Source organism: Notolabrus celidotus, chromosome 7 (assembly GCF_009762535.1).
Source record: "Notolabrus celidotus isolate fNotCel1 chromosome 7, fNotCel1.pri, whole genome shotgun sequence".
NCBI classification, from domain to species: Eukaryota; Metazoa; Chordata; class Actinopteri; order Labriformes; family Labridae; genus Notolabrus; species Notolabrus celidotus.
In genome coordinates this window covers 18614687-18639568 of record NC_048278.1, presented here as the reverse complement: position 1 = coordinate 18639568, position 24882 = coordinate 18614687, and the positions used below count along the sequence as shown (strand labels likewise).

Genomic DNA, 24882 nt, shown 5'->3' with positions numbered 1-24882 from the left:
GACTGGGAAGCTTTAGGATCCATCTTCAAATAACAGTAAGCAACTTCTCCTGACTGTGTTCATCACAAATTGAATGTCTATGAACATACATTTTGATAAAAAATAATTGCAACTAGAAAAATTACCCATTACCTATGTTGAAAAAAATAAAGACAAATTAGGGTTTAAGGACATACAATGCAGAGAAACTTAATATAACTTTTACAGATGACTCTTGCATATTTAGTAAAACAATGGAGAGGGTCTGTTAATTAAAACACAACGGTTCAATAAATCTTATTTTAATTGCTCCTGTTCATTAGTGACAACGCTTTGTTTCTGAAATGAGCTCTATAAAGCTCATAAAACTTCAATTGGTCTTTTGAAGATATAATACTGAAACACACTGTTATCCCACTCCCACTCAGTGACCCCTGGTGGTACTTTATGTAACATTGACATTGGCTTCATATTTCCATCTGGTCTCTGAGAAACATCCACCTGCCAGGCTTCCAATTCTTCCGGATGCACTGGCTATACAACACTACTAATTATACCAATCCCAGTCTGGGCCTTGAAATTCCCTTCTCGCTTGAGAGAATATTTTTGGGACAAGCCCAAACTTTTGATTCTTGATGTCTACAGCCCATCTGTTGTTCTTTTTGGAGATGTATTGCCCTTAGAGCTAAAAACTCTCTGTTGTCTGTTGAGCTTGATATTTCAATGCATCAGATCTCTTTATCCAATTTTTTTCTCAGATTTTTGACTGGGATCAGTCCTCTGATCTATTTTTTTTTATTGAGGGGGTTCCCATCTCAGTTTATCCTGGGCTGAGGACGTTTTTCACTTCATTTTTCCACTCTTTACTTCAGGATGAATCACATGAGAAATAACTACTTCTTGACTTCCCAGTCGGCTCTCTGTCACTCTCTCTGAGGTTGGTGTGTTGTGGTCCTGACAATAACTTCAGTGGACAGACTAACAAACCCTGCCAGGTCCCTACAACTTGTGGCCAGTGACCTGCGGCTCACCAGGCCGCAGACAGGCTCACACACGGGTGAACATACAAAACATAACAAACCCTTGTAAATAACTAAGGACACACGATAAACAGAAGCACATGGAAATATTCTCTTTGCATAGTTTCCTTTGTGTTGAAAGAAAAAAATTGCAGGGTAAGGTTAAGACGCAGAGGACAAAAATCCAACACTCCTTTTTCATTTCTGTCGTTTTATTTCATAAAAATTAATTCATTTACGTTTGTTCTTCTAGAGCTCAGTTTTGGGTTCTGCTCCTGCCTGCTTCACATCCTAAAAGGCACAAAATTGTTATCAGAAAATAAAGCAGATGGTAAAGAACACAAGGGACTAATGTGGTACTCTACATCACTTTGAACTTGTACCTACGTCAAGTTAACCTCCTGCTCAATCATGCATCCTTTTAAAGACAGATAAAAAGAACGATTTTCATAATAATCTTCAGGAAAACCATCATGGCTGCTCACCTTTAGTTCCCCTTTGAGAAAGGAATGGCAGAACTCTCGCACTCGTTCATTAGAAATCTCTCCCTCAGGTAGGAGCCACTTCATGTCAGTGTCTGCATCATAGATCCCGACTCGTGGGAGGTCCTTGGACTTGAGGCCGAAGTAGCCCAGTGATCGAGAGTTTGACTTCACTGCTCCATTAATGACCACGAACAAGAACTGGAACACAGTTTTTCTCTCTTATTAAGCAGCTTTTAATTGAGATCAGATGATCAAATGAGAAGTGTAAAATCCCTAAGTCATGTTTGATATGACACAAAGTACAAACAGAGGTTTCACATCCCTGTATTTACTTTGGTTCATTAGAGGTTCTCATGCAAACCTGTCCAACATTTCAAACTTTGTTGAAGGTGAATTAAGTTCTTTGATGTTCTCACCTTTCCTGTGAACTCAGGGGCGAGAGTCTGCAGTGTCTTCTTGAGCTCAGTGAATTCTTTTGTCCCTCTGTTGGCGAAGAGCAGGAGATGCGACTTCACCTCTGAGTTGAACAAGCCCACTGCTGTCTGAGGAGAGAGACAATTGCACATTTCTCTGACTGAGCATCATGAACAACACAAACTAGACGGTCATGTTCGAGGTATAAAAGTCTTGAAAAGATTGTTGTCTTGTCTCCAAAACAAAGGATAACATCAGCCAGATCAGGACTTTTAAGTTAAAATGCCTTTATTCAAACAGGCCTGTATTCAAGCAAACACTACCACATTTGTCCACAGGGATCAGTATTAAAATGAAAAACACTTAGAGTAGCTCTGAGTGAAATAGCATTCTAGGAAAGACACAAGTTGGACCTACCACTTGATTATATTCTGTGACGTATCGGACTTCATTGATGCTGATGAAGTTAACAAGACCATCAGCTTCTACCTTCTTGGCCTCGGCAATACCAAGGTTCTCTTGGTGGTTATCAGCCTGGGTCACAAAGCACACATTAACACCATTGTCACCATCACAATAATGATGGTACTCATCACATATGCGATTGAAAAGATGACTCACCTAAGCACAGTCATGAAAGTGAAGATTACCTTTCTGAAAAGGGTGATTGTGTCTGAGGAGAGGCTGTAGTCGGCCCACACCTCCTTCACGGTACAAATGGCGACAGAGACTGAGTCAACTCGCTTTGCAGCTGCGACAAGCTCCTTGAAGCCAGGACTGTCCTCTCCCTGAATCACCGGAGGGGAAAAGAGGTACAGAGGAAAATGTTTGACGACTTCTGACCTTTTTTCATTACTGCACAGAATATAACACATTTAATTAGATTTATTGTCTCTTTTTTAAGAATTACTTTAATCATTATACTTTCATTGTCTTGCTTGTACAACTTGCTTTGTCAGTGATGGAAAATTTGAGAAAAAGAGAAACGTGAAAATAACAGTGAAGTGTTTAGGAAGTGGGATGGGATGAGGGTGTATTTACTTTAAATCTTTACTTAAATATTAACATTTTAGGCTAAATAAAAATAAGGTAGTCCCATAGATATTAAAAATTGCTTTATATGGAAAAATATCTTGCTTTTAACCACCATTTGTATACTATCTAAAAGTAAAACAGTGCTAAAGTTAGGACATAAAAATGACATCTGTAATGTCAGGCACACTTTGAATATCAAACCACATTAACGCTAGTGTAGACTAGGTATTTTCATATTCAAGGTAGATAGATTTATGTTTTAGGATTAATTGGTAATCATAGAATCATTACTTTGAGACAGCTGTTTCCTTTATGTTAAATATTTACAAAATGACTTGAATTTGTGACTTTATAGATGGAATATCTGAAATTTTCTAATATTGGTTATATTTTTTTTATGTCCTAACTCTGAACATTACACCTGAGTGCCTGGGGTTAAGTGTCTCAGCTGTGGTTAAAACCATGGACCTGTGCATGAAGCGCAGAGAAACAGTGCAGAGAAAGAGAGAAGAAGAAAAACAGGAGTGTAATGTTATGTAAAATGCAGAGAGATGAAGATGACTCAAAGGAAGGTGAATCACGACTATTTCTGAGACAGAATGGCATGAGCTCTGGCTCTGTCTTTTATTTTTTTGTAGTCTGTAATATGTGATCATTTGCAATGAGTCACAGAGACAATATTTTGGTCTCTTCTTGCCTTCAGCATCTTCATCCAGCTATGAGTTATCCTCATGTGCTCTCTGCTTCTCTCCTCCGCTCTCCTCTCATGAACCTTCTCCCTGCATTTTGCACTTGTTCACACGCGGGCCAATGGAGCCAATCCCACAAGTCTTTAGATATGTATTTCCTGTCAAAAGAACCCTCCATCTTACCCCGCACACGGCGTCTGGCCAAAGGGCTCGCCTCTGGACAGCCAGCCACCCTCTATGCTCACAGCTCGGCGCTGCCAAAGGTGTGGCCAATGGGAATACATTCTTCTATCAAACTCTATTTGTGACTGCAGCATCACCAACACGGCGCAGACAAAAGCTCTATTTTTGGAGCCCTCACTTTTGCTGTCTGACTTAAAGCTAATTTGTCTGATCATGTCTGGTTTGCAGCACGCGTGTTTGCATAGTAAACTAAGTCATAGAACAGCTCCTGTGGGCTTGTTTTGAATGTCTGAAAGCTCATTTGAGACTGTGGTTCAGGCTTCTTTCCTCTTAAGCAATTTTTTCTGACCTCCAGGAATCCGATGACCACCACCTCGGCAGAGTCGATGAAGGCCTCAGTAGCTTTGCTGTCATTTAGCCTGGGAAGGGCACTGTCTGAAAATGTAAGAAAAGAAAATAGGATTCTGAGAAACCCAAAGCTGTGGGCTAGATGCTAACATTGGTATGCTGCTGTCCTCAAAACTTGAACTGTAACATGCAGAAGTTTAAGTGAAAATGTACGAGTCTGCTGTGACAGCATTCTAACATGAGCCAAGAAGCACTTAACACATAGTACAGCTGAGGCTGATAGTTGATATCAGTACACACACCAAAGTTTGGGAATAATTACAATGTCATCATCATGACAGTACTTACTAAAATACCAACTGATAACCAAAGATTTTACTTCATGAAGGAAGTGAATGCAATCTAAAGTGAATTGCTGAGATCTTTCACTCGAAACTGCAAATGTGCACAGAGAAACAATCAGACAGATTATGTTTTTTATGAAAAACAAATATCTATAGCCTGTAGTTTGAGGGAATCTCTTCAGTATGCGGTAAAACATTTAATTGATACATGAAATGTGTTATTTGTTGGTAGCTCCAAAGGAAAAAGTAAGGGGAACTCCAGAGTCAGTGCTCCGTCCTCTGGGTACTGCAAATGTCTGAGTAGTATTTCTTGATCATTCTTGAAACAATCATTGAATTATGGTCAACTTTGACTTTAAAAACTCAAGATGGCACTGGCCAAAGTGCCAAACACAAGCCTACAAACAAGGAAGTCCACATGTTATCAGACAGATCCACATTGCAGTTCATATCCCATTACTATTGCTTAAACTGTATCTTAGTACGGCTGCAACACTTAGAGTCAAGTAAAAAGCGAAATCATAATGTTGTGATGCAGCTACACTGAAGGCAAATTCAATCAATATATAGAGGACACCATGCAAATAATGTTACCTTTCTCTGTGGCAATGACAGAAGAAACCAGGAGGGAGAAACACAAGGTGATCAGCATGTTTCAGATGTACTGTCTAAATGGAAGGCAATAAATCAAATCTTTTTACAAAAGACTTTGTAGCTGTTTGACTTTTCACGAAGTGTCGCGTCACCTCTGCTCTGTCTCTGATCAATTGCTAAATGGAAGCCGGCTGTGGCTGCAGCTTCTTTGGGGTGTGACTAGAGGCTTCGTGAGAACTGGGCAGGTGTTGTCTTTGAGTGGGGGCGCTATGACTTTGGATGACGTGTCACCATGCAGAAGTGGACACGTGCAATACACATACACAGTGTGTCATCTAGGGTTAAGAGTCATACACAGTCTTCTTGATCTTGAGTCCCACTACTTTTCTTGCTTCTTATCAGAAGCACATTCTCAATTGTGTTATGGGTGAGAGGCTCAGCAGGCTAGCAGCCTCTTCCCTGACATATTTAGGGACAAGATTAATCTGGCTGCATTTTGGTACCTTCACCACAGGAGGGACACAACTTCCACACAACCCATACATTCATCCAATACCCTGTGAAATCACATTTGCCTCACAGTGGTTAAAAGTAGGGTGTTGGAGACATATTAAGGTATACATATAAAGACATATTAGGTCTATATATTTCATACAAAGCATGTTTTAAAAATCAATAAACAAACTTTTTTTTCTTTTGAAAATCTTTCTTTACATAGTCCCCATTTTTAAAAGAACTCTTTAAAATGACTAAATGTCCTTTGAGGAGTGCAATTACATATTATTTGTACTTTGTTAATTGTTAAATCTCAGCTATCAATATTCTAGGTTTAGTGAGTGTATTCAATATATCTGTCTAAAATCTTTTGTGAGAGCAAGTTTTGATCTGATTACCTAAAAAAACAAAAGTGACCTCACTACACAAATCCTCATAGCTACATGTTGCCATGAAGTCACTTCCAAAAAAGTAAGTATGTGATTTTTTTTTTATCACCAGTCAACAAAGCCAATAAGATTTAAAAGTGTACATTACAGTACATCTTCTTAATATCCAGGTGAAAGGTTTTCTACTTTTGATATAACAGGATTTCATCATGATAAAATAAGTAGAAACTATTACAATCTAAAACTCAGCAGAGAAAAAAAAAAAAAAAAAATTGTCACAGACATCTTGTTAGACAAACAATTGCTTCAAACACCACAAATGTTAAAATATTTCAAATGCAAAGTACGTGGCAGCAAAACAACAAATGTTAAACTAAACGAAAGCAACTTCTTGCATTTTCTATTTTTCAAAGAGTTATGAAATATTCAGACAGACAAACAAACAGTTTGGTTGCCCACAGAGCAGAAAAAAAAATCTGCTCAATGTATAAAAATACTGTGACCTTCACAAGGCAAAGAAAGCAGAAACAGTTTTTAGTTCAAACTCCATGAACTGTCCCCTATGCATCAATAAAATCCAGACATTTCTCACATATAATTCTAAAAAAGTACTGGATATTTTGAACAAGTCCAAACTCGGTCAGTAGAAACAGACTATTGAGAGCAATAATTAAAAATCACAGGTCACAAAGTATTGTACTCTGTCTGGAATTAAAAGCACAAAATAGAAACCAAATCAGAAATAAGTGAAAGCAGCTCTGAGCTGTGACAAGCTTCAAGAGTTATTTTCAGGACTTGTTTGTATGAAGTTTGTTCTCATGGAGCTTAACTCCTACAGGGAAACACTAATACTGCAAACTAGGGCAACACCCAACGTCATAGACTTATCACTTGTGTTGAACACACAAACACGACTATAACATGAGCATGCAACTCTTCTCAGGTGAGAAATAAATCGTCCTAGTACCAACACTGTTTCTATTTCTCTGAACGCACAGAGCAGTGAACAATTTAAATTACAGCCCTGTCAACTCTGTTAATTGTTTTTGTACTAATGAGATCAATTATAATTGTAACATTTTAGATTAAATAAAATAAATTGTATTAAAATTAGTTTCTGTATGCTCAGTCTAATGCTCTTTAAATAATCAATATGTACTGGGTTATTAGGAGAATTAAAGGTAAGAGTGTTCATTGTTGAACAAAATAAAGATAAAACATTTATTTTTTTAAAGACTTATTTTGTAGATTTTTTTTCAAAGTAGTTAAGATAATTTGTGTAATTCATATTACCGGTGTTAAAAAATACTAGCTGGAGTATATTTCATTGTGTTTTACTTACTTTACTTTAAGCATCTTGGTGACCCTTTGGCCAAAAGGGGGACTCTTATCTCCTTTGCTGGGTCGTCAAAGTAGTGTTTCCTGACAAAAAAAAAAATCCTCGGTGGAATAAGGCTTTGCTGTGGAAAATAGATCTTAAAGGCTGTTCTGGCTGTGTGCTGTTAATAATCTCATCTGACACCTACCCAGTGGCACTGATAACAGTAATAAAAATGACCATGTAGATGTAATTATTATTCTTTTTCTCCATGATCTTGTTTGTTTTTGTAGGTCATGTAAAGGCAAGAGTTTTATTTTCAGTCTTTTTTCAGACTAGCAAAAAACTCCTTACTGGAGCTTTAACAGGTTTCACTTCTTCTGCAATGTTTCTGGTGGTTGAGATAAGTGGTGTGACTAATTTTTACAACAGAGAAGTGATGGGTCATAGTTGTTGTTGCTCAGCTGTTGAGAGAGATGTTGAATGTGAACCTAGACAAGACAGAATTCAGTCCCTTGTTTTTGCTTTACTCACATTCTGAAGGTATGGTAATTAATTAAGATGAGATATTTAATTAAGTATTAACGTTTATAGATAACTCTAAAACAGTTATGTGTTTTGTTATTTACAAGTGTTCTACAGGGGATAGCATTACAGTATTTATTACATTTGGCTATATGGTGGATAAATCCTGACTAAAACTTCTGGCCACTTGAGGCAGAAACTTTGATATCACCACCAGTTTGAAATAACTTCTTCTTGTCTACATAAAAATCTTCTTTAAGATTTTATTTGAAGCTTTCAGACTCTGTCTGAATGCCCAAAGGCAACAAACAGCCCTTTAACATCTTTAAGTTCCAACAGCCCGGTCACATATGCTTTAGAGAAAAGAGAGTGTTTATAGCATTCCTGACACAAAAGCAGACTGGAGAATGGTAGAAAAATGAAGAGGGAGGAAGAACTGAAATAAAAACAAATGTTGTCATAGGCCATTTCTGACTCTTTGAGCATGAGTGTTAAGTGTTCAAAAGACTTGAAGAAGATACAGTTTAGGTTCAAATTACAGGCCCACACGCTCATATAGTTGGTGCTGCAAATAAACAGAAGCAAAAGTGACAATTTGAAACACACAGTGAAAGAAACTCAAACAGCAGAGTAGTTACAGAGGCTCATTGATGTTTTTGTACTTAAGGGATTGTGGCGACACTTGATCTTTTCTCCAGGATGAAGCCAAAAGCAGCCAAGTCTACAAATGCTGTTGAGGACATGTGAACTGTCACAGCTTGATTTGTTGTTGTTGTTGTTGTTGTTGTTGTTGTTTATCTGTTGCTCAATGAATGAACAATGAAGAAAGAAGATAAACAATAATTGAAAATAAACTTGTAGACATTTTAAAGATCTTCGCTTCAATGCTTGATCTGAAAAGACAACTGGACTTGGACGAAATTCTTGAAGACATTTCACCTCTCCTCTGAAAGGCTTCTTCTGTTTAAGTTAAAGGTCTTTGCTGAAATGTAATTTGTTAAAAGCCTGGAGTCTTCAATCTGCCATCACTCTGTACATGGTCAGTGATAAAATATAGCTGCAATCATCAGTTGATGGAAGCTGGCAAACTATAGATTAAAGCAGCTGCAGCCTGAGTTATTGTGACATATGTCTTGATCTTTCCATATTCCCTAAGCTGCAAACTCAGATTGTAATTCTAAATAAAGAAATTGAACTTATTTGTATGTTTGAGAGAAAAATTGAGCAGTAGGAGGATAAAGTGGAAATCCATGTGATGAAAGAAAAATATACTGCATTTCACAATGAAACAGTAAAAAACGTTTCTTTTTTTTTCTTAAAAAAACATAAATGTAAGTCATATATCTGGTTCAGCCAACAACTGTAACATCTCCTGTTTGAACCTTTTAAAACCTTAGCCCTGTTAATCTGTCTATGAAGTTAAAAAAGAACCTCAGTTTGCAGGTTCGGTACATGTGACAGAGGTTTCTGTGCAGATATCAGGCTGTAATCTGACTCTAGAATGTAAAGTCAGCTCTGTTCAGTCCGCGTGTTCGGGCCCAACAGTTGAGAGAGCATCTGTGCATGCACAGAGTTTAGTGTACAGGTGAGATCAGTGACGTAATGCAGGTAAACAAGAGCTGCATGGATTACTGGTATTCAGATTGCAGCCAGATTATGGTTGTCACTGTTTGTCAGTCTTCACATTTAACCTTGTTAGGCTTTGACACAGCTTGAGAGTGTAAAGGTCTCACATCATGTGGTATTAATCCTCCCACACTGCTGTTCAGCATGTGTCACTCTAATGTACCAGTTTAAACATTTAGAAGATGTGGGAACACATTTTAAAAAATGTATGTAAGGGCCTATTTATCATACGGTAATTATAAACAATTCAAAAGTTATTTCGCTGTATCATCTACGAATATCATTTAAAAAAATGTAAAAAAGAATATAGTGTAATCTCCCTTATTCTCCCTTTTGTAGACTGAAATGATAAACGCATGCTTCAGGATTACAGAATCACTGTGTCAGCTCTTCAGGAGACTTCAGTATGGATTTCCATTTTACAGACTGTGATGTTTATGTCAGGGGTCCACAGCCCTCTGACACTTTCATTGCCCATATTTCACTGTTTAATCAGTCATCTCTGTGGGAGTTACTCAATCTGTGGGCAAGTAATGCTTGGTTCAAAGACATGGGGGACATTGCAGACCGTGAGCCTGAATAATACTGATACTATAAATTAGTACCTGCTGCAAAAAAAAAATGCAACCACTGAGTGTTGGAAAAAGTGGATTCAATCAACTCTATCTTTACTAAAAAAAAAAAAAAAAAGGAAACCCAAACACACAAAGAAATGTTTATATTATCTCTCTTTATTATTATTTGAATTTATGAGTAAAAAATCAGTTGTCCTTAGTTTTGGAGAGTATTGATACATTTGTAAAAAAAAATACACATACAGAATTGTATAGCTCTAGATTTAATTTGCTTTCATTAAAAGTGATTTCTTTTGGGGTTAAGACAAATTACTGTTAACGATTCCTCAAGAAAATACCTACGTACAAACGTGTATTTGAAAACAACAAAATTTCAGCTTCTAGTTAATAAAAATTCCTGCAGATACACAGATCCATGTCTTTATCCTTATAAGGATTTTTATTGAACAAAATCACATGCAGTGAGATGCACAGAGATGCAATGTTTGAAATGATCTTGAATGCAACACTATTTTCAGTCAAAATGTACAGGTGAAATACCTGTTATAGTTCATTTAGCAAATGCTGTCCTTAAATAGCAGTCATGGTCAGGGTTAGCAGGATAATCTTGGCTAATAAAACTCTCACACAGCTCTCTCGTACTTTGTCTGTCTGCACTGACCCACATGGGCGAGTCCCAATCCTCTTACCACTTGAATAAGCTGCCAGCATGCGTCGAGAGCTTCAGAGTCGAGAGTCGCACCTTCGTGTCAGAACAAAGATTAAACCCACAATCTTAGCCCTCCAAGCCATTTCTGTTTTGTTTGTTTGTTGTGGTGCAGAGCTACATCTTCTTGAGAAGATTCTTTGTATGTGTGTGTGTGTGTGTGTGTGTGTGTGTGTGTGTGTGTGTGTGTGTGTGTGTGTGTGTGTGTGTGTGTGTGTGTGTGTGTGAGTGTGAAGGACATAAAAAATTAATTAGAGTAAACATAAACTGTGATGGAAAAATCTAAACCAGAGACACACAGCTCTGTCTGCATGTTGCAATTACAAGCCTGAAGACTTTTGCTGGGCAAAAAATTGATCAAATGTCAGCAGCATTATGACGCTACACTTGTGTACATATGAACCTCTGATGCATGCAAAATGTTTCACAATTTCCACAAATTTGAAGTCTGATTTGAGGTGATGTAAAGTTTGTCCAGAAGTACATTATTTCTCCTACTGCTTGACAGCTTGATTTGATGAGAAGTCATTCAATGCTTTCTCGTCCTGCCATTTGACACTAATAACCAGGAGAAGCAGTGCTGGTATTTCCTGAAAGCATATATATTCTCATTTTTTAACAGCTAGTATTACTGCTGTATTTTTGAAGTCTAAGCCACTGGATTTGAAAGCTTTTTTTTCCCCCAATCTATTCAAATATGAAGACATTTCTAACAAAATCACCCAGCCTCTTGTAGGTAGAGGTTTCAGAAACGTAAGAATAAAATCACAGTGAGGGTTTTTACCTAAGATTGAAAACTACTACATGAGAAAAAACATGTCGCAGCAGGAAGCAGTTTGAGTGGCAGGAATCGCAACTCAAACCTTATAAGATAAATATGACAGATATGGGTTATAAATAGTTTTGCCTGTTCAGCATATCTCAAATAAAACAAGTAATATATTGGCTTTGTGATGCACTGTGCTGATTATGCTCCTCCATGCCTCGATAAAAGGAGTTTCACATTAATCCTGACAACCAGAAATATTTACAGATCAGAATATTAAACTGATAAGACCTCATACAAGATAAAATGCAGCCCTAATGATCATTTTGCCTGTTCTTTCTGTTACTTTTATAAGCCTTATCATGCAGCCAGAGAGTAAAAAAATGACCTAAGAGGACATTGCATCCCTGCCACCTGTGAGTACAGTTTCCAAACCAGATGCTAATACAAAATCCTGAGCTGGAGTCTGTCTCTTATTTTATCACATGCTCATGCTATAGACTCGATGTCTCAAAGAGCTGCTTCGTCTTTCTTTCTGTTCCGGCGGCTGCAGCTCTGCCAGCATCCACTCTGTTACAGACAGAAAGTGACCTGCAGTTTAATCATCCTGCCTGCTACGGCCAGCTCTGGCAGATAATCTCACTTTAATGTGACTCCTGTGCACTGACAAACTGTTACACAATTAAAGCAAGAAATGCCTAATGTTCTTACATTGATGCTATTAAGAAGCTTATAAATGTTTTATTTATTTTTTTAATGAAAAATAAAAAATAAAAGGCCAGTTTCTCAAAACAAAAGTATCATTTTTGTTGAGAAAAACAAGCGGTTTTCTTGGATAGATAATAATAACCCCCCAAAGTTTACGTCTCATTCACTGGCCACACTTGCCTGGCAGCCTGAGATGATCCATTCCCTAACAATGATTGAGATACAGTCTGGTGTTCTTATCAATGATGAGTAATCCTTTATCTGGTGTTTTCCTTAAATCCACATCAGTCAGAACCTCATCTACACATCTACACATTCACAGAAGATGTAGCCAATCCTGGTCTTTTAAAGAAGTGAAGGAAACAACATTTTTCTATTGTGGAAATGGATGATTGTATTATTTTTTAAACAAAGAAATTTAAACTTGCTCAGGCTGGATTAAAGCTCCTGTGAGGAGTTTTAGCTGGTCTTTAAACAGCTTGAAATTAATACTTGGGCCTCAATACGACCTACAAAACCAAACCGGGCTATCAGCAACATAGTTTGAATTTCTATATTGTAATTTTGAATGCCTGAAAGCTATTTTAGGGGTTAGGTGTCAAACCAGATGATTGGCAACGTACTAAACAAACAGCCTTTTGCAGGATATGACTTTTGTGTATGAAAACAAAAACAGCCATGGGATGTATAGGACAAAATGGAAAAGAGACAAGATGTACATCTTTGTCAACAGGGGGCACCAAAAATTGACACAAGCAGAAAGTTTGTCACAGGAGCTCTAATGTCAGGTCCCTGTAAGTTATAACATTACAGAGTAGAGCCAAGGCCTGCTTTTTTTTGTTAAGTGTCTTCAGATAACTTTGGTAATGATTTATCTCTCTACACACAAGTTAATTTGTTGATAAAAATTTGTTTTTGAGATAACAGCATTAAAAAGATAACGTCTGTTCTTGTCGACTGTCAGTAATTTCTGAACGTAAAATGAACACTGAATTTTCCTTACATTCTTTTGTCACTGTGCACTGTGCTCAGCAGGAGGACAAAATCTTCAGCCAGGATTTCAAACCAGTTTTCAGTGTGCATCTGTGAAATCTGCATTTGTGATTTCTCGTCCTTTAATAAATGGTAACTATAGTAAATGTATTGTGTTTATGTAGCACTTTCTCTAGTAAAGCCCTTTTACTATACATGTCACATTCACCCATTCACACCACATTCACTCACTGGTGGCAGAGGCTGCTGTATATTGTAAAACCCCTTTCACACACGTATGGCAAAGCCAACAGGGGCAGTTTGAGGTTAAATGTATTGGCTAAGGACTCTTTGACATGTGGTAGCAGGGATAGATGACAAACTCTACCATTGAGCTACAGCCACCCCTTTGATGATCACATGATGATAATGATTTTATCAGTTTAATACATTTTATTCTGTGTTACTTGACTTTATCTAAGAGTAAACTGATCTTACCTCCTGAAATCGTGATCTTTTGGATACTGCTGTGATGTTTGACATTTATCTTTTTCTGACCATTTGTTGCAGTGTTTGTGTTGACATTCAAACTGTTGGTCTTTGTTAAATCTTTCTCTTTACTTTGAAAAAACATAACCAATAGACTCTGCACCAGGCAGCCTTGGTTGCCATGACGACAACAGCTTTAGATATCCTCCCACTATCCTTGAGGCAGAGTTTATTTATGAAACTCCAGTGAATAGTAAAAAAGAAAGGCAGCTACAGCAGTGCCAGTAACAGAATGAGTAAGTTATTGTGCTCATGTTTGGACCAGAGATATTTTTATTATAAGAAGGACACATAGACAGAGGTTCTGTATGGAAAATATAACCTTTTATTGAGATTATAGGTTCATTCTTCTCTTCTGACAAAAAAGAAGAATTAGATTTTAGACTTTGTAATAAAAATATATATTTGATTAAGCTAATACACAAAAATCAGCAGCTTTGAGGAAAAGAGGTGGATTGAGAGGTGAAAATACAGACCAACTAATACGTCATTGTTCAAATTAGAAATTTCTTTTCTCCACCGTGGAAGGTTCAAATAACCATTCATTAGAGGAGTCAGTCATTAGAAAATAGAGATTCAGTGACAAAAGAGAGGGAAAGTAGAAAAGGGCAAAGTGGCAAATCGTTGGAAAGGGTAAATAAAGTGCATGAGCGTAGAGCAAGTGCTGGATCATTTTATTCCAGGTCAAACCTCTATGTCATCAAAAGCTGCCTCCTCTCTACATCGCACAAGAACAGCATTTTCAGCTGTGGAGTCTTTAGCTGGAAAACATGAGGGGTGATGATGGCAAAAGGCGGAGGAATTGAGGAAAGGAGGGTTAGACTATTCCATATTTCGCCAGGTCGCTGAGTTCCATGTCACCAAAAGCTTCCCATGGGCAGATCACCGTGATGTCTGTGCCAAGACCCTCCATGCCGGGGATGTCGTCACCAAATCTGACAGTAGGGAATAAAAACATCGAATGAGTGACAAACTTGGAAAAACTTGTGTTATCTTTGTTTTTTGTATAACCTGTATCTTCTCTCACCCTTTCTGGCCTGGTTTGGGCGCCTTGCTCTTGAAGGTGCGCATGGCTCTTTGCTTGAACTTTGGTGGAGCCTTCTTGTCAGCAGGAGTTGCAACATCGGCCATTTTAATAAGTTACTGAAATGGAAGGGGGAAAAATGCTTTAATTTCTATTACACCTAGACATCTGATAGTGCTTTGTATGAGAATAAAGTTTGAGTATATTTTCACATCATGCATTTCAGTGCAGTTGCATAAACATACTCAATTGAGCTCCTCATCTTTAAAATTTCTTGTAATTAATTTACACATTTCAAATTTTAAACCTTTTCCGAATGTCTTCAGGCACCCACTGTTCAGCACTTTGAGTTAGCATTAGGTGCTATAGAACAAAAGGTAAGATTTCTCTGCCCCGTAAACCTATAATCTCCCTTTTCATCGGGGTAAAATCACTTTACTGTGCGTAATGTGAACACATTCATCTCTAAATATCTCCTCAAGGAGATGATCAACTACCACACTTGCAATAGAGTTGAAAAAGCATTTAGCATTGATTAAAACAATTGCAAATAATCCTCAAAAATCCTCTGGGCTCATTTAAATCCATCAAGAAAAATAAAGACTTGATGACTGCAGCAGAAAAAGGCTGCCTTTCCTCTGTTTGAAGTCCACTCAGAAACAGTCTCAGGTGTCGTAAGCTCCATTTCAGACAAAAAATACACAAGAAAGAATGACTTACAAGCCATGATTTTGTCTGTCTCTCTCTTCTGTAAGTTGTTACATGTTATCTTAAAACCCTTCTGTACCTGCAGCCCCTCTGAGAAAAAAGGGAGTTTCATCTCACCTGTAGTCGAGTGTTTCCTGATGCCTTCTGATGAGTCTCTCTCAGTCTTCTGCTGTTGGATTCCTCTCTGCAGCCGGCTGTCCCTTTTTAAACTCCCCCGAGCTGTTAATCCCCTCAGATGTTCACTCCGTCACTCTGTTTTGTGCCAACTCGGCTTGCCCGTTTGGTACCAGCTCAGCCACAAATAGACAAGATCAAAGAATTGCAGGAATAAATACAAACTGTATTTAGATGTGTCTGTAACCTGTGGAGTCGATGTGAAAATAGAGTTGTTAACTATAATTGGCAGTATTTAGGGGCAGATAGAACTATCAAGTTGAAGCAAAGAAATAAAACATTGAACTTTTCTCCTTTTTCTTTGTCAGGAAATCTTTGATAAATAAGGTCAATTTGACAGTTCCTCATCTGACTGCTTAATAGGTTTTGTCACCTGTCTTTATTTACTGTATATGATAAATCACTGAGTGTGATACACTACTTTGGTTGCTAGGGTCTCTCTTTTTTTCGTGCATCTACAAAACCAGAGTCCTCAAGTTTCTACAAAGAACAAGAGAAGCCATATCATGTAAAAATAAGTTTTGCTTAATGCACACAGATAGATGCAATGACTTGAAAACACACAAAAGAGCTTGAATCAGCAGTTTCTCTGAGGTCTTTTCTGAATCATTTTTTAAGAATTATACTGAAGCTTGGCTAGTAGTTGGCCATCAGCTTAAGGGTGCCCTATGCACTGAGGTCATAGTCCAGATCACAGTGATTGCTGGATCAACTACAGACCATGATCCTTCATTGCACCCAACCTCTATTCCTCACATCCTCGTCTCTCTTCAGCTTTCCTGCTAATAAAGGCAAAAATGCCTTATGAAAAATAACATTAAAAATCATCATCATCATCATCATACTGCAGCTGAGGGCTCCCTTCTTTTTCGTTTATTGTTAGCAACCCAGGTTACTGTATTAAAATGTCTGAGTATGTTGCTTTTAGTTCACAGTTTTTGTCCAAGCACCTGACACTTTGCTGTACCCACACTAACTTGCAGTATATCTTTCAGACACCCATAAATTCTCTCAAAACAACTCCATACTGACTAACATTTACATTTTTGATCACTTTTTTAGACCACACTTAGACCTTGTGTTGTCTTTTCTAACTATATGCATACCTCAATTGCAACAATTGAACTGCAATGGTCATTTGATGATCTTTAGGATGATCTTGTGTCTATTTCAGTGCCTCCTTTGGAAATAGACAATCTATCTCTTCCCTAATCGTGTACTGTAAATACATTATTAGTATTTTATGACAGAAGTTCTGATGCTTCTTGTCTAGTATGCGACTCAATATCAGTCCTTTGTGTGAAAGTTGTTTTAAAAAGGCCCTCTCTGCAGCTTGCTATTACATGCCTTATCTAACACTGCCTCTGTAGCAGAGTTTACAGACATAAAGTCAATCTAAAGTAATAGTAAGTCTAGTCTCTGATTGTCTTTTTCACTGTATAGGCATGAGTATCTGTTTCATTACCAGCTAAAATCTCCCCACAGGAGCTTTAAGGGTATATCTTACATACTATATTTGGATGCTCTACTACCTAATGTGGATGCTGCATATATTCATGATTTATTTCCTATTTATTTCTGACTTTTCATAAAAATCTTGGCATCTGACTTTACTTCAAACTTATATTTAAAATTTCATACCCACTCACTCCTCAGCAATCTACAACAAAGTATGGATATTTGTGTGAAAACAGATGATTTTCTAGATGAGTCATGAGTTTCTAAAGGGCAATATATCCAGTATAAAAAAAACCTTTCTGTAGTTTCTCATTCAGCAACAAGATTAATTAATGGGAAACTCTCCTCATGTTGCATCTGTCACATTTGGGGAAGACTGAAGTAAGACCCAAGAGCAGATTTAAAAAAAAAAGAAAACTACTGAAATAAAAAAAAAAAAACTAAATTGAAAAAAAGCCAAAATAACAGAGGGAACACAAGGAAGACGGACACACAAAAAACACTGGAATGACACGGATCCAACACAGGACAAGGGGTAATTAATGCAGGTGTGGAACACAGGACACAGGTGAAACTAATCAGGTAAATCAAAAAGGAGGGAAACATACAAGGGTGGGAAACACAGGGATCACAAACTACAAAATAAAACGTGAAACAAGACTAAACTAAGAAACACAAAGAAAATGCACAAAGGACTACAACACAAGACATGGCTCACTAAAGGAAGACATAGGATAACTTATAACAGAATAAACACGGGGAGGAACCAAGGCATGAAACACAAGGGGAAAACAACATCAACTCATGACAGCATCTTGTAAGAAAAGGTTGATTTGGCATCTCTTATTGTTAGACATGACAGGCATTACGTTTGTTAAGCCTTTAATAGCAACTTGGCACCATCAATACCCTCTTTATTGAAGTGTTTCATAGTTGGTGTGTAACTCTTGTAAGTGGTCTGCTTTAACTAAATGCCCTGAGAGTAAAAACCATTGCTGTAAAGACAGTTGTTAGTGTTCTTGTTGATACTCTTGTATTACACATTAAAACTGAGCAACTTTAGATCAGCTGATGTATGAATCCTAAGGGACACTTGAAGACCGACAGAATGTTTAATGGTGACAAAATGAAGATTGGCCTTTGCTTGCAGCTTGTATGTACACAAACACGTGCCCTAACTTAGCCCTCACGAGGATGTATAGAGCATGTGATGTAAGAGCAGCGATGGCTTGAGCTGCATGCAGGTGATGAATCGCTCAGTGGCAAAGACTGAACGCTTACCTATTCAGCCTTTAATCTTCAGCCTCATGGCATGGACTTAGATTACAGTGGGACAACATGAGGCTGCAAACTCAACCATATTATCATTATCAATAATGGAATAGAATAGAAAGCCCTTTATTGCTACTGTACCAGTACAATGAAATTATAATAGCTACAACTCCAGACAGTGCAAGTTAAAAGAGAATACAAACAAAATAAATGTTAAAGTTAAAAGTACAAATAAATTACAACATTAAACTCAAAAACCATCAACAAATAGATAAAATTGCTCAAATGAAAATAAAATGCATTGTAATTGATCCAATGCAGATATTTTTAAGATAAGAGAGGATCAGATATTACTTTTTTGATCCCCCGGGGGGGATATTCAGTTGTTACAGCAACCCAGACATAAGTACAATCAAGAAGAAGTTTCAATAAGTAAAATAAAATAAGTAAAAATAAAATAGATAAATAAAGATAGAATACAATTTAGATATATACAATGTTACAAATGGAATTTAGATGAAATAGCAGTAATTACAGGCAGTATTAAAAATGTTTCAGTAGTGACGGGTTGACATGGTGTTATTATGGTGCGGTTATGACAGATTAAGCAATAAATAAATAAATGTGGGTATGTAATATGACCGTGAGTTGTAGTAAACAATAATAATGTAATATAACATAATATAATATGGCAAAGATAATTATATAATACAATGTAATATGCATTATAATGTCATCAGCAGTCAGTGAGTCAGTACTTGATGAGATGATGAAGTGTGACAGACAATGCAGACCTTGGGCTGGATTTTTCTGTCAATTTTTTGTTTTTGGGATTGAGGATGGACTTTTATGAACAGATCAGTTAGATTGTAAAGCTAAACTGGGAGCTGACTTAATGTGTTTGTAGAAACGCTTTATGTAACCTAAATATCATAGAATAATGTTTTTTCAATACTCATCCATTTAGGCAATGTTCTTGTAGAAGTGACGTCCAAACTGAGCTAATTTTCTTCTGTCAATCCATTTAGTGTTTACCAGAGATGTATACTTATGTAAGGCTAAACATGTCAACACATGTCATGACATAGGGTCCTCTTCTGAGCCCCTCTCTAATCTTAAAGAGGAGCTTATTAGGGCGGGGTAAAAGAAGTAAAATTATAGACAAGCACGTCAGCAGGATTTGAGGGTGGAGTATATAAGATAGGCAAAAGAGACAACCGATACACAAACTGACCAAAGAGAAATCTACCAGCAACCAACTGAGCAACTGAAACAGGTAAGAACCAACTCTCAACTTTACTCGGCTGCCAGCTCTGGCTAACTTTCAACAGCGCAGGAAGGATTAAGGTTAGAGTGAAAGGTTAGGACAGAAACGTGCAGACAGAGAGTGCAGACAAATGCTGGGATGTGCACAGGTCATGGATCAGATCCTTTAACCTAAGAAACATTAATTATACTCTAAACGGTTTCAGTACTAGTGAATTTTTTAAGAAAAAATCCTTTGAAGTTCATTTTGTTGAAGTATTTTTTCTTCATTATATTCTTCATTAGTTATCATTTGTGCAGTTTGCAGCCTTTTTTGGTAAAATTCATATGGAGTGAATTTGACTTTCTCTTTTCCATCAGTCCTTTATGTAAGGCATCGATCTAATACCGCTTATAGTAAAGTGTTTTTAACTTATTTTTTTTGGCTTGTATCCTGAAATTAATTCCTCAGAAGCAATTTCTTTTTTATTCTACAAGTCAAATACATGTTTGCCTTTTAATAAACCTAGAAATATAATAGTTGCTTTAAGAGTCTGCTCAATTGTGTTGCTGTGTTTTAAAAGCCTGATCTTACAACACAAAGTGAAATTTCATTTAATGTCAGAAGATGCTGTCATTTTACAGGTACTTAATTATATGCTTGTAAAGCTTTGGACAGGCCTTTTAAAATCTGCGCTTTAGATCAAATCTCTAGTGTCCTGCAGGATAAATGTGCATGCATCAAAGGAAAAAGACAGATCAGACCTCCTGTGACATAGATAATATGTAAAAGCTAATTAAAACTGTCATTCGAAAGAAAGAAAGCACAAAATAATTTTCTGTCAAACAAGAGGTTGAAGCATCTCCAAGTTATACTTCAACTTTCAATTGGATGTTTGTATGCGTTAACTCATTTTGGTCACATGGTAACGCTCCTCACTTCCTTCCTATTCTTTGTTAAGTTAATGCTGGATATCCATTGGTTAGCAGATAATTTGGCTGCCATTTTGGCTGTAACCAAACTTTAAACTCAGAAGAAACTTCCTGATTCAATTAAGGTATAAAGTGTTCAGTGCTGGCATTTGAATTTATTAATATGTTTAAGAGGTAACTCGGAAGCTATCTATGTAAATCTGTTAGCCTTTTTGTAGGAAAAACATTCAGAGATACTTATTTTATATCTGCACATAATAAATGATCTTGTTGGTATCTATGGCATAATAATTACTGAAGCATTCTGTATCTTAGTTAGAAAGTACAAAAAATGTGTCAGGCTGGGAAATGTTACCTGGGACTTCAACAACACAAAAATTGTTTGCATGTTCGAAGATGAAATCAGAAACTCAAAGAGCATTCTGTTAAAGTCCAGAGCATTACTGTGCTCCCCTGTGAAAAGAAACCGAGGTCATAATCAGGTCAGATTAAAGCAGGTGTACAAAATTACTTGTTCAGGTCAATATGTCTTTACACTCATGGTTTATTATTCTCAACATGAAGCATGCGTGTTCGTGTCAGACTCACTGAGGAATTAGGTGAACTTAGTTCTATCCTGAACTCAAGATGCTCAATGTGGCCCGGAGTAATCTTTAAACCCAAGGTGTAAAAATAGATAAAGCTGTTTGTGTAACAGGCTGTACAGAAGCTGTATGATAGCTTATGCTATTATTTGACCTGACTTAGGGATGTTATATAATCTAAGCAGGGGCAAAGAGGGGGAGGGTGGAGGGTATTACATGTAGAGATTATCTAATTGAGTGATAATTGTTTTGTTTTCTCAGAGAATAAAAGATGGCAGACGCAGCTGTTGCAACTCCCGCCGACAAGAAGGCCCCACCCAAGTTCAAGCAGAGGGCCGCTCGTACCTTCAAGAGCAAAGCCCCCAAACCAGGCCAGAAAGGGTGAGATAATGTATAAAGTCATCAGTGGTGACAAATCAACTAGAATATTATTCCTTAAATTTCAGAGTCCAGGTGCTTGTACTGTACTTGAATTTTTCTAATTAACTCTTCTTTAAACTCTGACTCAGTATACTTTATAGCTTTTGTGTGGTACTTTCTCAGTGTACTGATTTTGAAGCACTGTGGAAAAAACTTTATAATTTGGTTGATTTTGTCCTGCCTATGTGTACGTACCCCTCCCCTGCTGTTAGATATTTTTTACAGTCAAATGTACCACCCACTGTGAACACTTGCTATGGAAAAAGTGAAAAACAAATAGCTTTTTTATTCAGCAGGCTGCAAACTGTCTCGTCTGACACCTACCCCAAAACTTTCAATGCAGAAAATGTCAGTCTTGATGGTCTCATTTGCTATTTTAGGACTTAAAGAGGCATCATTGTTAATTTTAGTCTGTGTTGTAAGCAGATAAGAACTCTTCACGAGGAGAAGATTCTTGTGTGGTAACATTTGAACAACTGTAAAAGGCAGAAAGCTTATTTTTCCTATGAATGAAAGTTAGTAGAATTAATACAGAGTAGCACTTGAGTGGAGTATTTTCACATTACTGTGTTGTTACATCCATGATGTGAAAGATGTGGCCAATTCACCACTGAAAGTCTCAAACTGAATGTAGGACCACAAATGAATCATTCACAGAAAGTAAAGCCAGTATTCTGTTTCTTATTTCCTAGATTTGGAGACGACATCCCCGGCATGGAGGGTCTCGGCACAGACATCACAGTGGTTTGCCCATGGGAGGCCTTTGGTGACATGGAGCTCAGCGACCTTGCGAAATATGGAATTGTCTAGAGACCCTGCCATGTCTTTAACACAACAAATATACCTCCCAGGACTGATTTCCCTTTGCCTACTTCTCCTCTCTTGCCCTGCTCTTCTTTACCCTTGAAAAAACCTGACCTTATGTCTGTTATTGTGTTAGGCCCACGCCAGCTTTTGGTAACATTGCACAATTAATGATACTTCTGGCTAAAAAAACAAGGTGAAATTGGCAAATGTAACTTTATTAAGTTACAGTATATATTAAAAGTATTAATTCATATATGCTTCACTGAGGTTTCCATGCTATGAGCAATAATCCCTACCTTCCTCGCCGTTTTTGTACTTGGCTTGTGCATTTCTGAGAGACAGTGGACAAGCCTGGATCTGTTTGTAGAGGTTTCAGCTGCTGTTTTTGCAGTATTGCACCACTAAACCTTTGCTCCTCTCTCCTGCCTTTTCCAATCCATTCCCTTCCCTCTCCTTGGAGCTATTCCTTTTTAATGTACAGCTGTTTATGATATATGAATATATACATATATAAATATATTTTTATTTTTATGAACTCTGGAAGTAAATATGTGCATACTATTTGAAGGATCGTGAGTGCTACTTGAGAACTTGTCAATAAATATTTTCCCCGAAAGAAAAATGTTGTCTTCTTTTTAAAACCAGTAACTCAAGGGTTTTCTTAATGATCATACAGAATATTATGGGAGAGAGTAACTATTAACATTATGATCAAATCAATTTTATGTTGGTAAATGTTTGCATGTTTGCATGTTTGCACACTACAGATGATAAAGATTAAATATGTTGGCTCTTCCTGACTGTGATCATGTTAGCATGCTAGCATCAGCATGACACTCAAAACACTAATCTAAGTCGTATCCCACATAGCTGATAAAAATGTACTTTAATAGCTGCCCTGGAAAATGTTAGCAGCTATATTGCACAGAATCCTTGTGATAACTCTCCAGTAGTACCCTCACTCACCCTCTGAGAGTTCTCTCAAATTTTTTGTTGAAAAATTTCTGCTCTTAGAACATCTGCCTTCTCTTCTGCTGGCCCAAGATCTCACAGCTCCTCCTTTGTATGCTGTTCTAGATCAGTTTGAGCCTGTATCCCTCCCCTCACTGGCCACTGTGGTTAAGCATCTGCAGGCCTACGAACTGTCCCTCAGACAGCATCCCCTCTAGTCTTTTTAAAGAGGTATTCAGTACGGTGGGCTCTGTTATTGTTTTATTTATTGATTCCTGTCTAAGCACTTAACTTGTTCCAGTTGCTCTCAAACATGCTGCTGTCCAGCCTCTGATCAAAAAGAAAAATCTGGACCCCTCTATGCTGTCCAACTTTAGGCCAATCTCTTAGCTACCATTTCTGTTAAACATTTTCGAGAAAGTGTTTTTTATTCAGCTTCAGCCATTGGTGGCGAACGATATCTACGAGAAATTCCAATCTGGCTTTAAACCACACCATAGCACAGAAACAGCTTTAGTACATGTTTTAATGATCTGTTGGTAACTGTTCACTCAGGAAACCCTGCCATGCTAGTGCTCCTTGACTTAACAGCTGCCTTTGACTCTGTAGATCATGGGATCCTCTTGGCATGACTGGAGCAGTCCGTGGGCATTACAGGCTCTGCTCTCTCATGGTTCCAGTCCTACCTCTCTGATCGGAGTTTCTCTGTGCAGCTAGGTGAATTCACCTCATCCTCAGCACCTCTCACCTCTGGGGTCCCCCAAGGCTCCATCCTCGGCCGATTCTTTTCTTGCTTTATATGCTGCCATTGGGGTCAATTTTCAAGAAATATAATATTTACTTTCACTGTTATGCCGATGATGTTCAGATCTACCTGCCTTTAACTTCAAAATCCAATGATTCTGTTGGAACATTGCTTGACTGCCTGAAAGATGTTAAGTCCTGGATGGCCGCAAACTTTTTGCACTAAATGAAAAAAAGACAGAAATCATAATGTTTGGATGTGGTCCAGCAGATTTTTTCTGGGTCGCCTTACACCAAACATCTGGTCATCAGTTAAGAATCTCGGTGTAATATTTGATGACAGGCTGAAATTTGATCACCAGGTTAGCTCAGTTGTTAAAACAGTTTTTATCATTAGAAGATTTTATCAAAAGTAAAAGGGTACCTGCCACAGAGGGATCTTGAGTCTGTAATCCATGCTTTTATTAACACATGACTGGATTACTGCAACTCAATATATTTTGGCCTGGACCACTCCCTCTTGCACTGCCTGCAGCTGGCACAAAATGCTGCTGCCCGTCTCCTCACTGGCAAACGCAAGCGTGACCATATTTCCCCTGCCCTAGCTTTACTGCACTGGCTCCCGGTTGCTTTTAGAATAGATTTTAAAATTATATTGTTTGTTTTTAAAGCTCTTAATGGCCTAGCCCCCCAGTACCTGACTGAGCTTCTCCATTATCATGTCCCTGCCAGAACACTGAGATCGTCTGACCAGTTGTTATTGGTCACCCCAGAAACAAGGCTTAAAACCAAAGGTGACCGAGCCTTTGTGGTGGCTGCCCCTTGGCTCTGGAACAACCTGCC

At 37.7% G+C, this 24882-nt stretch overlaps 3 protein-coding genes across 5 annotated transcripts; 1 reads left to right on the top strand and 2 right to left on the bottom strand.

Moving 5' to 3' along the window:
- Positions 1-1192: 1192 nt before the first annotated feature.
- LOC117816240 (endoplasmic reticulum resident protein 27) lies at positions 1193-13724 on the bottom strand. Its single transcript, XM_034688425.1, has 9 exons — positions 13669-13724; positions 7317-7396; positions 5091-5164; positions 4154-4239; positions 2548-2685; positions 2315-2431; positions 1900-2025; positions 1484-1681; positions 1193-1289 (listed from the first exon to the last, which is right to left on the bottom strand). The coding sequence occupies exons 3-9, from the start codon at positions 5146-5148 to the stop codon at positions 1248-1250; spliced, it is 765 nt and encodes a 254-aa protein (XP_034544316.1). The 5' UTR covers positions 5149-5164; positions 7317-7396; positions 13669-13724; the 3' UTR covers positions 1193-1247.
- Positions 13725-14106: 382 nt separating this feature from the next.
- On the bottom strand, positions 14107-19371 carry LOC117816103 (retinal cone rhodopsin-sensitive cGMP 3',5'-cyclic phosphodiesterase subunit gamma-like). Of its 3 annotated transcripts, none has more exons than XM_034688219.1 (4): positions 19311-19371; positions 15569-15741; positions 14747-14862; positions 14107-14654 (listed from the first exon to the last, which is right to left on the bottom strand). In XM_034688219.1, exons 3-4 carry the CDS (start codon positions 14848-14850, stop codon positions 14537-14539), a joined length of 222 nt encoding a protein of 73 aa, XP_034544110.1. In that variant the 5' UTR covers positions 14851-14862; positions 15569-15741; positions 19311-19371; the 3' UTR covers positions 14107-14536. The 3 variants fall into 3 exon arrangements, with proteins under 3 accessions (XP_034544110.1, XP_034544109.1, XP_034544108.1); XM_034688218.1 differs by lacking the exon at positions 19311-19371 and adding an exon at positions 17379-17489 and having other exon boundaries at positions 15569-15812; XM_034688217.1 differs by lacking the exon at positions 19311-19371 and having other exon boundaries at positions 15569-16447.
- A 37-nt stretch (positions 19372-19408) lies between these two features.
- LOC117816102 (retinal cone rhodopsin-sensitive cGMP 3',5'-cyclic phosphodiesterase subunit gamma-like) lies at positions 19409-22892 on the top strand. The gene is made up of 3 exons (XM_034688215.1): positions 19409-19631; positions 21379-21498; positions 22230-22892. Exons 2-3 carry the CDS (start codon positions 21389-21391, stop codon positions 22345-22347), a joined length of 228 nt encoding a protein of 75 aa, XP_034544106.1. The 5' UTR covers positions 19409-19631; positions 21379-21388; the 3' UTR covers positions 22348-22892.
- Positions 22893-24882: the final 1990 nt, after the last annotated feature.